Consider the following 17,704-nt stretch of genomic DNA (forward strand, 5'->3'; position numbering starts at 1 on the left):
ATGTTTTCTTATTTCAATTTGCCAAGCAGATGTAAGCTACTACCGGTATAACTTTAAGTAGGAATATCCAGAAATGATCTCGCTATATTTCAAAATTATTGAATAGTATATTGATATTGAAATGAACCTGAATATTTTCGGCTGTCACTCGTCAGCAACTATATATGATGTTCTTTTGAATTCTCTACTAGTTGCTGACGATTACCCCTGACGAGTGTGAGCCGAAAATATTCGGGTTCATTTCAATATGAATATACTATGCAATTGTATCTTGAAGTTCTGTACCTCCAAGAAGCTGTTCAAAAATTTCAATATTCGAAATAAATCAAATTGATTTGTTTACCTGTCTCTAGCTATGTCCCAGAGGCAAAATTGTTATCAGTTTGGTTAATGATCATCCAATCAGAGACCCATTTGCTTCCTTTGGGGGTATCCTTTCGCAGTATCTGTACTGTTGTGAAGCTCTTCTACTGTCAACTCTGCTCCGTTCCCTTGCCAAAGAATGGAAAAGTATCAGTGCTGATAATCTGGTATCTGTCAGTTATGCTGCTTTTTTATGAAATTTTTTCCTCATTGCTCATGTAAAAATATTTAGTATTGAGTCCTTATTCTATCTTTATGGTTAGCTTGTTTGTTTACTGGAAAAATACTAGAACATAACACTAGATGGTATCTCTTCATTAGGTCCCTATTCAAGATATATTCTTGGTCAAGCTGGGATATCTACAATGAATCATAACCTGGAAAAAATTGCTGAAGAAATTCAATGTTCTGCTGGCGGACTCCTAAAGTCTCGAAAGATCTTTCATGTTGCAATACCATATGAGAACGAGTCCATGGAAGAATTGCTTCGTAAAACACTGCAGATTGCTGATGATTTGGAAATGACAAGCATTGCTTTTCCTGCGATTGGAACAGGTAACTTCTCATCACAAATCTGTAAAGATTTATAAAGGCCTAACAAATATGTATATATAATATATATATATATAATGAATAAGTGCACAATTGTACATGTTCATGGAAACACAAGCATCGTTGTATCACAGTTACGAGTTGCTTATTGACTAAGTTTTCGTTGGCACTTCCTACTTTTTGTCCTGTAAATGGTCCATGTTTGGTCAGTATTAGGGCTTCTTAACTTAATCTTTCTTGCCCAGACACCAGTTTTAAGGGGATCCCATGAATGAGGACTCAAGCAAAAGTGGGCCCGAGAAAAAGTGATGACCCCTTTTATATTAGTTATCAAGTAACTTTTTAGGCATCAACGGGATCAGTGCTCTTCAACTGGGTGTTCTTCACCCTAGCCTGCATTTCCTAACAGGCTGCAATATCTGTTTACAATGAATCTCGACGAAACTCCGCACTAACCCAAAAATTTTGAATTGGTACTTCCTGTCAGACGTTTATAGATAACGCAGTGTACATGATTGCAGTGAATTAGATAGACCCAGGGGGTTCTAGGGGTCGAACCAGCTGCCATTTCAAACAGATCCCAAACTTTGTCCATTTGAAATGCTGGTTCTGTCTCCTACACTTCATAGCTCATTTTAAATTTATTAATGCGTTTTATCAGTGCTGCCAATTAGCAAGAATTGACTGTGCACAGGGCCATATGATTTCTTGATTTGTGCGCAAAATGGAGTGATTGAACGATTACGTCTGCAGTCCTCTTTGGCTCCTATCTCTGCAATGTGCTGATTAGCGATTGTAATGGGATGCTGCTTCAATTAGGGTTGCATTGTTAAAAACGCAACCAAACCAAACATAGCCGAGCTGGTCGCAAAAAATCGACCACGCCGGTACCATAAAACCAACGTGTGGTTCTGTGTGAATTTTTCAAGGGGCCGAGAGTTATTTCAAAATGACAGGAGACCGTTGCGTGATATAAACAAAATAGTTTTAGAACCACTGAGTAATATGGTGTTTCGGTAACCTCGCCCACTAATTAGTTTTTGGCATTTCTTATACCTTGCAGTCATGCTCATCCCTAATTTGATTAGGATTGTCATGGACTCAGTGTATTATGTGGACTGGGATGTACGAGTTTTGTGTAAACGGTTAAAGATTGTTCCATGCCAAAAAAAGTTGAAGAGCACTAAACCAGTGTTGGGATGACTCGAGTCATGACTTGACTCGAGTCAGACTCGAGTGAACTTTTTCGAATGACTTGACTTGACTCGAGTCACTTTGGAAAAATGACTTGACTTGACTTGACTCGGCGCTTCAAAAATGTGGATTGACTCGTGACTCGGAGCAAAATTTACGAGTCAATTTCAAGTCATCAAGTAAACGGCGTCGACTAAATCATTGTGCATGTTCGGATTATTCACGATACGCCGTTGTAACTTGTGAGAGCAACCAGTCATTCACTGATTGTACGTTTCACTGATCCTACATTATTATATCACAAATACACTGACCGCATACGAAATGATCACAGCTTGCGTTGTCGTAGTAGCAGATTAATTTAATAGCAACGGCTCTGTCCTTACATTGCACGGCGCTCGCCTTTACCAACCCTCTTGTATGATTTAAATCTAACAAATATATTTTATGCATTTATATCCTCACGGATGTGTAATGTGTATAGATGACTAGTGTATTGTACGATATCAATTTCTTTCATCTTCTCGAGGCTTCGTATTCGATCCTCTGTTTTGGCTGGTAATAAGAGAATGTATAGCATGCAGCTCAGAGCTGTCAAACTCAACTGACGTCGCGGATCGAATTCAAATATACAGATCACGGGCAGGCTGCACCAGTCGAATGATTCCAAAATATTACTAACTTTTAACAGACTTAACTCAATATATGCACTTTTTCTCATTCTCGGAATTGGGGGTTAATGTCAGCGATTTTCTCCTGACGATAACTACAATCACAACTCCGCTGTCGGGTTGTTATAATGTGGCCTATGAACATACTCGAAATTTGCTATCTTGAAGAAATATTTATTAGTAGTATTTCTTACTACAAATTCGAGAAATGTGTTGGATAAAATCACGCAATTTTCAACATATACTCAGAATTTCTTCGCGGGCCGAATGAAATCATTTGGCGGGTCGTATGTTTGACACCCCTGATGTAGCTATACAGTTACTTACGTGTTTTATTAGCAGTTCTACGTGTGCGTGAGCGATACAACGCATTTTTGCATGTATATTTAACTTCGTTATTCGTTATTTGATTCAGGATAAATGACCAATTGATCTCTTTAACACAGCTAGTAAAATATAATGAATTTAAATGGTCACTCATACTTCGAAAATTCAATTTGACTTGAATTGTGACTTGACTCGTGACTTGACTTGACTTGACTTGACTTGACTCGAGTCACCTCCAAAAAACTAGTGACTTGACTTGACTCGAGTCACCTTTGAAAATCGATTGACTTGACTTGACTCGAGTCAAAATGTGCAATGACTCGAGATGACTCATGACTCGAAGGTAGTGACTTGATCCCAACACTGCACTAAACTAGACCAGATGACGATGAAACCATGATTAGGGCTGGACAGGAGTGATGAGTGACATCAGCTTCCCAAATTTTGTATGGTCCACGAAACCTACCAAATTAACTTACTTTTCCGCGCTAAAATAAGATTAAGAATACCGAGACTATTGATGTTTTCTTGAGTATGATGTCGTAATCATAATTCTCTAATACTTGACTAAACTGTTATAGTTGGCCCTGAATCGTATCAGTCAAGAGCAGAATTTGGCCTTGCAGTCAAAACATTATTTTTTTCTAAAAGATCAAAGTTCTATTCGTGCCACTTTTTCAGTTGCAATCAATTATGATTGTTAAAACCACATTATTGAAATAATACTATCGTATTTTGACAGCCCATTATTGTACATATGCATTTTCCGTATCAACTTATATTTTATTGGTTTTACCAGAACATTCCATCTTATTTTTAGGTAGCGGGGGTTGGAAGAGTGAGAAGGTTGCTGTATCAATGCGAAATGCATTTAATGGATTCAAGAAGCATTGCAAAAATTTGAAAGTAATAAGGGTAATTCTGAGCCATCGCATACCGCTTGACGACAGAAAGCCATTTTACAAACATGTCAAATTGGAAAATCCGGAAGTGTCTAACATCTCAACATCTTCATCTGATTTGATTAGCAGGATTTTTAAACGAAGGTAAACGGTGAATATTCGTCTTTCCTAATATACTAGCCTCCGCTTGAGATTTCTTGACCATAATCAGACATTAAGGCGCTACACGCAGGACGCATTGAATGCCAAGTGACATGTTTTTCCGTGAAATGTCAAGTATCAATAATTCAGTTCCAGTGACAAAGTAATTTAATGCACCGCGGACATACCCCAGACATGATACCTGAATGATAGTACTGGTCCTATGTGAATTGTCCGCTACCAAGTGGGAAATGCTGAATAATGCGTTAGACCAGGGGTGTCAAACATACGGCCCGCGGGCCGCATCCGGCCCGCCAGACGATTTAATCCGGCCCGCGAAACAATTCTGAGTAGATTGAAAAATTCGTATATTATCGAGCACATTTGTAACAAATGTTGAGATTTTTTGCATGAAATTCTTTCATTGAATATTCCCACAAGACAGCAAATGTCGAGCATGTTCTGGATGTTCACAGGCCACATTATAACCATCCGACTACCGTGTTGAGGTTTCACTCTATCCAATTAGAGAAGGCAAAAAGTGCACACTGAGTTCAGAGTTTTATGGAAAAATGGACCAGAAAGTAGTTATTCACAAAAGCGAAAACGCCTATATATCATTCAAATATCTATGATCGCAGTGCTGTGTCACTTCCCACCAGATAGGTCCCCGGACTTAGAGAACCCGATATGCGATTTAATATTAATAATCCAAATTCCAGCGTCCACGTTTACAGTTGAATATATTGTATTTATTGTATTTCTCGCAGAGCATACGCTGAGCTAACATATTACGACTACAGCAAGGGAAACATAGAAACCTGCCAACTTATATCGTCGTTAGCGCCACTGTTTTATCGGTTCTTAACTGTATTCAACCGGACAATCATCATATTTTTGCTTATTCCATTGTTCGCGAATTAGCGTGTTGCGACTTGCTAGAATAAAACCCCTATGAGCCGTGCATTATCCATATATGCTTGATAATAAACTATTCAAGTGAAAAACAAGCACATGAGGTAACACTTTGGAATCAATTGACTGGTCCGGCCCGCGGGTAATTTGAAGCCTTGAATCCGGCCCGCGAGGCAATTTGAGTTTGACACCCCTGCGTTAGACGCTGAGTACCCGTGTCTGAGCGCTTAGCGCTCCCTGTGTGTAACAGCATTTATTGACTTCGCCCACTGACACATGGCACTTTATTTTCATTGCTTTTCCATTCTACGTTATCTTCTGTTACTTTTCATTCAGTGTGCAATGTGCATGCTACCCATGTTTTTCCTAAATTAGGATTAGGACTATTCGGATCTTTGATTGAATGGTATGTATTAGAGTCAGGTTACAATTGCTTCCTATCTGTGCGATGGCAATCGGGGCCTACGATAACTTACGGCCTTATATGGCGCATTCCACTTGCAACATCGGGGAGGCCGACGTTCGCAAAACAGACATCAGCGATTGCTTAGGATGACTCCCATTTTGGAATGGAATGCGCAATATAAGGCCGTAAGTTATCGTGGTATTTTAACCAATTGAATTCCTAATAAACTGAACTGTATAACTGTATAACACAACCTATGTAAAATGTTTGTTATTTCCCAATATAGGCATATATGTTATTTGTTCTGCTGTTAGAGTTACATACTTTTACGCAATGATTTTATTACCACAGTAATCATTGTATCTTATACGACAACTTCGCGTCATGAAAGATATATATATCTACTTGCTAAATAGCTTGGCACAAGTAAAGAATTGTATATGAATCAGAGACGGAGAGTTTATTAGGCTTTATTATCAAAAGTTGAGAAATGTTAAAGAATAATGGTACCTTGACAGCAAGAAAAACGACCAACGAGAATGCAGCTATGAGTGCTGATGTAGAAAAACTGGGCGTAATAACGTCACTATTACACCAGTAGGGTGGAGTGAAAAATGGAAAATTTTGAATTTCAAAACGGACATTTGATATGTGGTGCCAAATTAAAAAAAAATAATTTCTATAATAATTTTGGGCTCGTGCACCCTCTAGTGGTCGTGCAATTGCACCGAACGAGCCAAAAATAGCTAATTTTGCTATATATTGATTACCGCTTATGCTAGAAAGCTGGTTTTGGGCTTAAAAGATGCGGAAGCAACAAGTTTCTATCTCACTTCCACAGAACTTTGTCTTAAAAATGAACAGAAAAAAAGTTACAAGCAAATTATTGATTTTTAGGCTGTCTTTAGGTAAAATTAGGCACCGAAGCAGGCGCTGTTATGCCACAAGCTTGTAGTGATTGATCTTATGACTGACAACTATATTAAAAGCACATAAATTGCAAACCCATATTGAAAACACAAAAACATCAATTCTATATTGAAAAAAGATATATTTCGAATATGGTTTCACTACCAGAGTATTAGTATGCACAAACTTTAAAATCTTGTTTCGTAATAAAGGATTTCATCTGCTTTCGAGATTTCAGTTTTTGTGTGATGAGGCCATCTCTACGTTCAAATCCCGACACATGGGCATTCGGCATATGCTTCGGTCACCACTTTAACGTCTCTTTCCACTGCCTGGTTGTGCCAAGGATGATTGATCCTTAATGGTGATGACCTTAGATTTTCCAGATCGAGATATGAAAAGTTTTTGATTGCTGGTGACTGTTCCACATCTATTAGATGCAAGTTGACAATTTGGTGGTATGATTTGGCCTTGATGTTTATAATTGGGATTTTTAACAATCTGATTCTAGTGTCAACGTTGTTTTCAGGTTTCGGTTCATTAACATATCCTCCTTCTAAGTCGTCAATTGGAATATGATATTCTGTTTGATCTGCTCATAGTTGTAGTCTAGCAAGTCTTCTGAGGCCTTCATCATCATCACCGAGCATTCCCAGATGGGCAAAACATGCCTTTTGTTGTAGCAAAGATAGTGCAAGGTTACGAATTGTGTAACATGGGAAACTATGTTGCAGAAGTTTTTAGCACCATCAACAATGGAATTGTGCCTTTTTATTTCAAACCATGAGGGAAAATAAACCTCAATGCAGAATTGAGCAAGATAGTTCAGATTACTTGATGGATGACTCTGTCGCACATAGCAACTCAATATTCGGCATGTTCTATGTGGGACTGAATCACCCATAATTGTACCTTTTTATTTCAAACCATGACAGAAAATAAACCTCCATGCAGAATTGAGTAAGATAGTTCAGATTACCTGATGGATGACTCTGTCCCACATAGAACATGCCAAATTTTGACGTTCTATACATAACATACATGTGCGACAGAGTCATTCATCAAGCAATCTGAACTATCTTGCTTAATTCTGCATGGAGTTTTATTTTCCGTCATGGTTTGAAATAAAAAGTCACAGTTGTTGATGGTGCTAAAACTTGTGCAACATAGTTTCCCATATTACAAAGCTTTCTGATACACTAATTCGCAACCTTGCACTACCTTTGCTACAACGAAAAGCATATTTTCCCATCAGGATAATGTTTTTTGGGAATGCTCGGTGATGATGATGAAGGCCGCGGAAGACTTGCAAGATTACAACTATGAGCAGATCAAACAGAATACCAGATTCCAATTAGCGACTTTGAAGGAGGATATGTTAATGAAACGAAACCTAAAAACAACGTGGACACTAGAATCAGATTGTTAAAAATCCCAATTATAAACATCAAGGCCAAATCATACCACCAAATTGTCAAATTGCATCTAAAAGATGCGGAACAGCCACCAGCAATCAAAAACTCGCCATATCTCGAGATGGAAAATCTAAGGTCATCTCCTCAAACATCCCTGGCACAACCAGGCAGTGGAAAGAGACGTTACAGTGGTGATCAAATCATCTGCCCATGTGTCGGGATTTAACAGTAGAGATGGCTTAATCAGCGAAAAACTGAAGTCTCAAAAACAGATGAAATCCTTTAATACGAAACAAGATTTCAAAGTTCGTGCAGACTAGTACTCTGGTAGTGAAACCATCTTTGAAATATATCTTTTTTCAATATAGAATTGATGGTTTTGTGTTTTCAATATGAATTAGCAATTAATGTGTTTCCAATATGGAGTTGTCAGTCATAAGATCGATCACTACACGCTTTTGGCCTCGTACCCTGCTTCAGTGCGTAATTTTACCGAAAAATGTTCTAAAAATCAAAAATTTGCTCGTAACTTTTTTTCTGTTCATTTTTAAGACGAAGTTCTGTGGAAGTGAGATAGAAACTTGTTGCTTCCGCATCTTTTGAGCCCAAAATCAGCTTTCTAGCGGAAGCGGTCATCAATATATAGCGAAATTAGCTATTTTTGTCTCGTTCGGTGCAATTGCACGACCACTAGAGGGTGCACGAGCCCAAAATTATTACAGAAATTATTTTTTTTTAATTTGGCACCACATATCAAGTGTCCGTTTTGAAATTCAAAATTTTCCATTTTTCACTCCACCCTATTACACCAGGCTATAGTGGCTAAATAGCGTAGTGGTCTAATCCATAGCTGGAACACCAATGGGTTGCGGGTTCGAGTCCGACCAAGGTCGACGCCAGAATTCCTACTTGAGTGTTGGGGGTTTATCTAGGCTCCTCTTCGCCATCTCATCCTTGTAAGCGGTGTCTTATAAAAGCCCAGAAGTTGGCCGTACTACAAGTCAGCATTTACGGAATAAAAATGAAAAAATTGGCCTGGTGTAAATGACCATAGTAATCGACAAACACCATGAATACCACAAACAAAACCACCAGGCTATAGAACAGTGGTCGGGAACCTTTTTCGACCAAAGAGCCATATTGACTCAATATTTCCAATTGTAACTTCCAAAGAGCCATACATGTCAATCAACTGTTATGTCACAATTGAAAATTCGTGACGTATTGGTAGCACTAATATATAGGATTCGTAGTGTGCGCCATATTTTCTGCCCACATGCGTAGGTGGTGCCAAACATGGTCACTGCAGCAGTACATACCAATTGCTGGGTGTGCTACGTCAGTTACGTGGGGTTATGGGAGGCAAGTGAGGCAGTGCTTCATATGTCGTCAGGTATAAGCGAGGGAAAATTGTGAAACCTTCAATAATGATTTGGTATTTTTATCGATTTTTATGAATGATTAGATTTGGAACATTTTAATTCCCAAAATCACGGAATTTGCACATATTGTTCGAAAATAAAGCGCGAAATGAGAGTTAAGGCACATATGAGGCACAGAGGGGGCAAGCCTCACCTGTGATAGCACAACTCATCGTAAATACCTTGGAATCTATCATCACTGTTATTATTCAAATGAAATTGTCGCACTGATTCCCAAAATCTAAATATTGATCGACTTCTTAAGTATTCGGCGTAACATAACGCTACACACCTACATTTTACGTCGGTTATAGAAAGCTACTTACGTTACCAATGAAGAACTCGGATAGCTATGGCGTTGTTTTTTCATTTGAAATTGTAATTGGTAATGTCACTTCCGAGAAAGTTTGTTTATCGTCGTAGATCAGGAAGACAATGTGTATTTGAAAACTGAATTTACTACAAGCGTCGTCATTTCAAGGTATATCAATCAAGATATCGTGCAATCCAAGATTTCGAGGCGCGCGATGGCGGGTAGATCGAATTCGCGAGTCGTGTTAGTCCACGGCGCGACAGCAACTTAAGTTTGAGGATTTTGAAAAGGGGGATACGAACCCCTAACCCTGGTTACCCCACTGTCTTGACCTCTCAAAGACATGTCTATACTATATGCTATACTATAGCCATGGCGCAGAGGTGGCTGGAATCGGAGAACATGGCGCTCGACAATGGAGACTGATCTAGCGCAACGCGGGCTGTCACTTGAAGACGCCCACGACCGCCTACGTTGGAGACGCTTAACACGAGCCCAAAACTGATTATCTCGATGTTCTTTTGTCTCTGTTTTCTTTTGCCCTTTTTTATTTTATCTAATTGAAAAGTCGATATATATATATACTGATACTGCCACGATAATATTATATTCGGGCAGTCATGAAAATTTACCAATAAGTTGCTGCAATATTGATAAATTAATGTATAAAATTGAAAATTTGTCAAAGAGCCATATCTTACACCCAAAAGAGCCATATATGGCTCGCGAGCCATAGGTTCCCGACCACTGCTATAGAACCACGATAATATTTAGCACAAACTATATGTGTCGATTCAGTTTTATGAAACTCATCCGATGGGAATGTGCCGTTATTTCATGTATGATATCATTCTCTTCATACGGTTCTTGCCTTTTCCAGTTTCCGATCACGGCAATCCAGTGGGACTTGTGTGGACCTTGTTGGTAACAAATCGACAATGGGCTGCTATGCCAGAGTGATGATTGCCGCTGGCAATGAAAAGAGACTGTCCAAGGTTTGTTTTATGGTGACTGTAAGGCTATGTGATTAGTTTGGTGATTGCTCATTGTGGTTTCTTCTGTTTCTAATTCGTAGCTAGTACATTGTACATGTACATCCTTATTCATTAGTCTCATCTGTCTCTAAAGGATTTGAGTTCATATTGAAATTAAATACAGTAGCAATAAATTATGCCCAGTCCATCAACTGTAAAATTATTTCAGGCAGTATCGGAATTCGACAACTTAATTGCGTCTACTGTCAATGAGTCTGTTTTAAAATCTACCAGTATCTCAGAGCTTAGCCAGGCAGATGTATTTGAATTGGAAAAAATTACCAGCGTGCATCAAGTACGTTCCATTCTTGACAAAGAAAAGTAAGTGGAACTATCACTCTATATTTTAACATTATTTGAATATGGCTTATCACTATAATCTGGTTTGTTGGTCATTGAATCCTCTCCAACTATATCCAGGGGAGGGGCAATACTGCCCGCGGGCCACATTTTGTGTGGCTTACGAAAGGCGCAAAAATAGTTTTAAAAATATTGATAAAATCTGTAGTAAAACAAGTGGGCCTACTGCAGCGAATTGACTAAACTAGGAAGTAGACGACCCTCGCACCAAAAAGCAGGATCCTCGACAGTGATTTGACCTTGGCAACTGCTTTTAGTCCTGTAGGCCTAATTGAAAAAAAAAAACGGTTTGTGTGTGTTAGGTTGATTCATCATCTATCTGTGAGGTATTCAAAACAATCTAAAAAGCGGAAAGTTGAAGATAAATGCTTTGGTTTCAATGAAGAATCGACTGAAGTGTATTCCTGTTTTGGTGTGGAGGTAACGCAATGTGTATGAATTGTTATATAATGCATCCATTGCTGCAATTTAAATCACCACTTTACACCGAACATCCTAATTATAGGCACCATTCGTCATACTATGAGCTGCTAAATAAGCTACATATTAGTAAAATATTTGCTGATCTCGTCTTCACAAAAGAACGTTAAGAAGGCAAGTTGTACAGACAGTAACACATTAGGACATTTGATGAAGTGTTAACGGTTATGATTCTGTCCGTATCGTGTGTCCTGAAGTTAGACAAAAAGTAGATAAGCAAATCTATGAATGAACTGCTTACAGATTTAAATTTCCATCCTGTTCTAAGAATCGACTTTCATCTATTCTAAAGTGTTAACAAATTGGATATTATGGATGGCCACTGACAAGCTTATAAAATCTCAGGAATGTGTCAGACACATGTGTGTTTACCATCAAATCAGTCTTTGATGTCTTTTAAATATATATTTGTATATTATGTCTATGTCTTCGGCCACTGTATAATGAAATAAATGATTTTAATTTCAATTTTATAATAGTACCTCCTGCGAATGGATTCATATGTTGAACACCGCTGCCTATTCCTGAACTATATATATAAGTGACTGAGATTCCTGTGTATCAATGCAAAGTTGCCGTTAATGGTACCTCACTAAATGTAGTGTATTAGTAGTGCACATTTTCAGATGGGAAAACATTGAGACTTAAATTTGAAATTTAGCTATTACCAGAGAAAGATGCTGCATGTCTAACATAAACTTATCCGCAGCACTAATGAAGCGATTTGAGTTGGCAACACATGAGCATTAGGGTTGTTCAAAATTTGGAAAATCTCAAAAAGTCTCCGTGATTGTGTCTCATTCTATAGATTATTGATAAAAAACAACAATTAGCCTGAAAGAAGCTTACAGGAAAGCCGATAAGATTTCGGTCAAAGCGTTTGAAAGTAGCTGCACAAGAATGGGCGTGCCACTGACCATAGAACGACGAGAAGACTAGTAATCAAATAACCACGGCTCTTGATTGGCTAATCGGCTATGCTTCAATGACCACGGCAGCAGCAGCTTACTGATCAGGTGTTCAAGAAGTCTGCTACCGCCGGGGATTCTGAGTGCGCATTGTTAATAGTTTGGCAGGTGATGATTCAAGATTAATTCAGGATATGTTGAGGTACGAAATACATGATGAACAAACAACACCTGCTTCACAGAAGCTTTTACAGCATGACTGCTTCATTGTGAAGGAAACGGCTGAAGCCTACATGTCGTGTTTTCATCGAGAGAAAGCAAAGGCGCTTATGCAAGTGTTGAGCGAATTCACAGTTTCAGTACGGATCCACCATCAATGAATACAAATATATAAAGCTTAACAATGACACTATACGTTGTGTGATCTTATTGGGCTGAAGCTGTAGTATATAGGTGACGTTTTGAATGCTCTAGGGATCGGCGGAATCAGCCGGTTATGCTTGGCCCTTATCAGATGCTTACAACAAATTGAATGCACTTGTAGGCGTTGTTAAAGTACTTAATGATAACGCAGAAAAGGGGTGGTAATGTACGCACACTCGCACAGGCTGTGCTGGATATGGTATGTCAAAGTCCTTATTGATCCCGCAGAAAAGAGGTGTAAAGAAAAGCACAGACTATGCTGCATATAGTATCCAGCATAGTTTGGATATCATATCCAGCATAGCCTGTGATTACCTTAAACCTCTTTTCTGCAGCATCATTAAGGACTTTGACAACTCTTATAAGTGAATTAAATTTGCTGTAAGTATAACTGCCAAGCATAACCGGCCGATTCAGTCGATCCCTAGAACCTTCAATACTTCACTATATACTACAACTTGGATCCAATAAGATCACACAAAGTATAGTGCCATTGTTAAGTTTTATATATTTGTATTCACTGATGGTGGATCCGTACTGAAACGGTGAATTCGCTCAACACTTGCATAAGCGCCTCTCGATGAAAACACGACATGTAGGCTTCAGCCGTTTCCTTCACAATGAAGCAGTCATGATGTAAAAGCTTCTGTGAAGCAGGTGTTGTTTGTTCATCATGTATTTCGTACCTCAACATGTCCTGAATTGATCTTGAATCATCACCTGCCAAACTATTAACAATGCGCACTCATAATCCCCGCCGGTAGCAGACTTCTTGAACACCTGATCAGCAAGCTGCTGCTGCCGTCGTCATTGAAGCATAGCCGATTAGCCAATCAAGAGCCGTGGTTATTTGATTACTAGTCTTCTCGCCGTTCTATGGTCAGTGGCACGCCCATTCTTGAGCAGCTACTTTCAAACGCTTTGACCGAAATCTTAACGGCTTTCCTGTAAGCTTCTTTCAGGCTAATTGTTGTTTTTTATCAATAATCTATAGAATGAGACACAATCACGAAGACTTTTTGAGATTTTCCAAATTTTGGACAACCCTAATGAGCATGTGATCTTCAGTCAAACCGTGACAATAGCAATTTACGACTCGCTCCTGCTCTAGGCATATGCAAGACATTCCTTCATTGCTTTTATAGCGATGATGGCTGCCAGTAAATCTGCAATGTCCTGAAAACCGAAGCTGAACTCAATTGCTGTCAAAAGCATTAGGTCTTTCTATGAACTCTCTTATCACATTCTTGTCAATACTGCAGGCATACGATCACCATACAGGGAAATGCTCCGGATGTTGCTCGTGTGCGAAAGCAATTCCAAGAAGTGTTGGATAAGCGAACAGACGGTAAGGCAGAAAAGACAAATGGTTACTGCATACGTTTGCTGGCCCTGCTGTGATGTCATTATCCTCTATAACAGGGGTTGGGAACCTTTTTCGTTAAAGGAGCCGTAATGACCCTATATTTTGAATTGTCATTCCCAAAGAGCCGTACAATAATGTCAATCAACTGTTACATGACAATTGAAGATCCCCGGCATCATGGTGGTACGAAATCGAAGTTCACTTCGTGACTCAATTATAGTAACTGATAAATGAGCATTGAGCAATCATCACCAGGCAATGTCCAACATAAATTTCAGGATTTCGAAAAGGGTATAAATTTGTCACTTAAACCCCGAACATGCCACTGTCCTGGCTTCACATAGACTTGTTTGAGCTACCACAATAATAATGATTGTGGCCGAATTCACAAAAAACTTGCAGCAATATTGATTGCTATGATGCGATTTCAGTGCAAAATTGAAAATTCATCAGAGAGCCATATCATATCATAAAAAGAGCCATATGTTCGCGACCACTGCTCTATAAAAATACCATTTCAATTATTGCCTAGGTGCGCCCCCCCCCCCCCCCCCCCCCCACACACACACACACATTTCAAGGACTGTACTATAAACAATGGATAAAAGGTCAAATTGGGACTTTAGTATTGGAGATATATCGTGCTTGAATCACACCCGAGTCAAGGACAACTCATCTAATTACCGATATAATAATCGTATGTGTTATATTCGGGATCAAATCAAGGTTGTTCTAAACACAATTGGGTACGGGCTCAACCATCTGGTTTTAGGCTGATATACACATCCCGAATTCACCTCTGCGATTGACAATATCGGAAAGTTAATTGTATTGGGTTTTGTTTTATGGATCAACGGAGAATTGTTGATCTAGAAGTACGCGCAGTTCATTTTATATGGACTATAATAAACCACTGCATTCATGGAAACATGATGAAAACGTTGTCAGTATTATTTTCACGCCCAGCGGAACGGAAAATTTCAAGATTTGACAGATTTTATCGAATGTTAATTTGCAATGAAAAGTCTGGCATCTATTGAACTACTGTTCTACTATATAATCCTATCTCCCTAGTACAACGCCATTTTTTGTTCAGCACTCCCTCATACCGCCCCTGAGCCCAGCACTTCCCCTATCTCCCCCTGAGCGTTCCCGCTCTCTTCAATATCCAAATCGCCCCTCGGGGCGCTGGAGCCAAGGTTAAGAACCATTTCTCTATATACCGTAATTTTCCATGTATAATCCGCAAAATTTTCACGATTTTTTGCCCTAAAATCGGGGGGTGCGTATTATACATGGGAACAACGCCTGGAAAAACTCCCTCGATAAAAAAACTTGAAATCACACCTTTCTTCGTGTTTGTGTCCAATCGTGCTCACTTTCAGCCATCGTGCCCAGTACCGTAATTTTCCATGTATAATCCGCAAAATTTTCACGATTTTTTGCCCTAAAATCGGGGGGTGCATATCAGACATGGGGTAATCGCGATTAGTAATCGTAATCGATTACGACGATTACAGCATTTTCAAGTAATCGTAATCGCAATCGATTACATTCGAAAAAAATCCAAAGTAATCGTAATCGTAATCGACTACTTCACATATCTAATCGATTTCTTTGTGAAAGTATGATTACTTTTTATTCGTACAATGAATATGACATAACCGAACATTCCTGAACAAGGAAGAGATATTATACCAGGTTATTGATAGCGCTAGCGGTTGATTTTCAAACGTCACTGCTCATTATTACGTCAGAAGTATTAGCTTTGCTCGTCCTTGCGTTATCCACACGTAGTAAATATATATTCGATGTACATTGTTGCGTGATTGTTAGAAATGTGTAAGCCATCCTGCATATCAGGTTATCAATACACTCCAGACGCCACTACCTCGCAGCAAGATAATAATCACCACTCTGCCTAGTTTCAAATAGTAGGCTAACTTATGTATTCATGTTTGGTTATGCTTATAGTCAGGCCGTGTTATTTTTGGCATATGCCAAAACTGCCAAAAATAACTTATTTTTGGCATTTTTCGATTTTTATTTTTGGCAGTTTTGGCATCGTCCTCTAAATAGATGGTTTCAGCCTCGAATTAATCACAAAAACGCTTTATTTGGGCTAGTTTGTCAAAAGACACCACAAAATGTGCGGCATCCACGTATAATCAGTGCCAACGAACAATAAGAAGAAAAAACCTAACGATTTCATAGGTTAATAATATCAAACAAAACCACAAAATGTGCAGTATCCTCCGGAATCGGTGCCAATGAGCAAAAAAAAAGAAAGAAAATCCTAACAAACACGCTCAACAGCTGATTGTTACAGCTGTTGAATAGACTTAAATCGTTTGCACTGTAACAGTGCTTCCAAACTCATGTCAGCTAAGTTTCTCCTAAATCCATTTCTCGCCCAGCGAATCTGGGAAATATCGGCTTCAACAGTAGCCGCTGAGGGAAAGAATGTTGCCAGTCATCCACAAGAGGTTTTCAGAGCTTCAAAATCTTTGGAGGGCCGAACCGGCTTCCATGCATCATGAAAAGAGATCGCTACGCCAGTGCCATCGATCTCATCGCGGAAAGAATTTTCTTCCCGATCCTTTTCCAGGAGTTTCCTGTGTTGTCTCTTAACACATTCTATTTAGTAGCCCGACTATCATTTCTCCTTCAGTCTACCGATATATTTTCGGAGGACTTTTGTCACTTCAGTTGGCTTTAATATTACCAACTCGCATGGAAGAGTCCTGGGAAGGTTAGATTGTTTAAGAACATTGACGCAACAAGACTGTCTGGCAAAACGAGACTATGCAGCTCAGAAATAGCCAGACAGTTTATTGCGTCACCATGTTCAACTCGATCGCGATGCAAAAATCGTGGTTGATTTTGGGGGTTCCAGTTCCATGAGCAGAATATAATTAATATTTTAATAATCAGTACTGCGGCAGCTTCTCATTGATACCCGTTTTATCAAATTTAGCGCTCGACAAGCCGGTCAAAAGTGGTCGTAAAATTGCCTTTGGATAAATGGAAAGTATGACGTAAACCAAATGCAGTCAACCGTTCAATCTCGCTGTACCCACACCATTTAGGACGCCATGCTTTCACCCCTAATGGGTGGTCTGGACCCACATTAAGAAACCTGCCTTTCACAAACGCTCTTCTCGCTTGTAAAACGGTCCTGTTAACACAACACCATGAACGAAATGCACTATTTGGCAGGCCGTGTTATTTTTGGCATATGCCAAAAATTGCTTATTTTTGGCATTTTCAAATTTTTATTTTTGGCAGTTTTGGCATCTGGCTCCTGAAATGCCAAAAGTAACACGGCCTGCTTATAGTTAAACGCAGTTTGACCGATGCTGCTTGGCGAGCAGTAGGCCTATCTATGTAGTATACGTATGTATTGTACGTACACTGGACAAAGATTTGAAGTTTTGTACTCGTCAAATAAAACATTACGATGGTTTAAATCAACAGCTGCGTTAATATATCATAACCGAGCCGTTCTTTGCCGTTTCTCGTAACGGCATAACGGCAGCTTGCAGTATCAGTATTAAGTGGAAGGTAGAATTTTAAGTTCACTTTATCTTATTCTCATATGACT

The 17,704-nt window shown here is 39.1% G+C and overlaps 1 protein-coding gene across 2 annotated transcripts in view; it reads left to right on the top strand.

Moving 5' to 3' along the window:
- Positions 1-17,704, top strand: part of LOC145442200 (uncharacterized) — a 203,633-nt gene that overhangs the window by 56,736 nt on the left and 129,193 nt on the right. For both annotated transcript variants that reach the window (XM_080320099.1, XM_080320098.1), the window contains exons 27-31: positions 685-918; positions 3,928-4,153; positions 10,410-10,524; positions 10,733-10,884; positions 13,997-14,082. In XM_080320099.1, the coding sequence (XP_080176225.1) occupies positions 685-918; positions 3,928-4,153; positions 10,410-10,524; positions 10,733-10,884; positions 13,997-14,082 (813 nt within the window). The remainder of the gene's footprint in view (positions 1-684; positions 919-3,927; positions 4,154-10,409; positions 10,525-10,732; positions 10,885-13,996; positions 14,083-17,704) is intronic.

Source organism: Botryllus schlosseri, chromosome 7 (assembly GCF_051294905.1).
Source record: "Botryllus schlosseri isolate E-star chromosome 7, Bs_hap1, whole genome shotgun sequence".
NCBI lineage: Eukaryota > Metazoa > Chordata > Ascidiacea > Stolidobranchia > Styelidae > Botryllus > Botryllus schlosseri.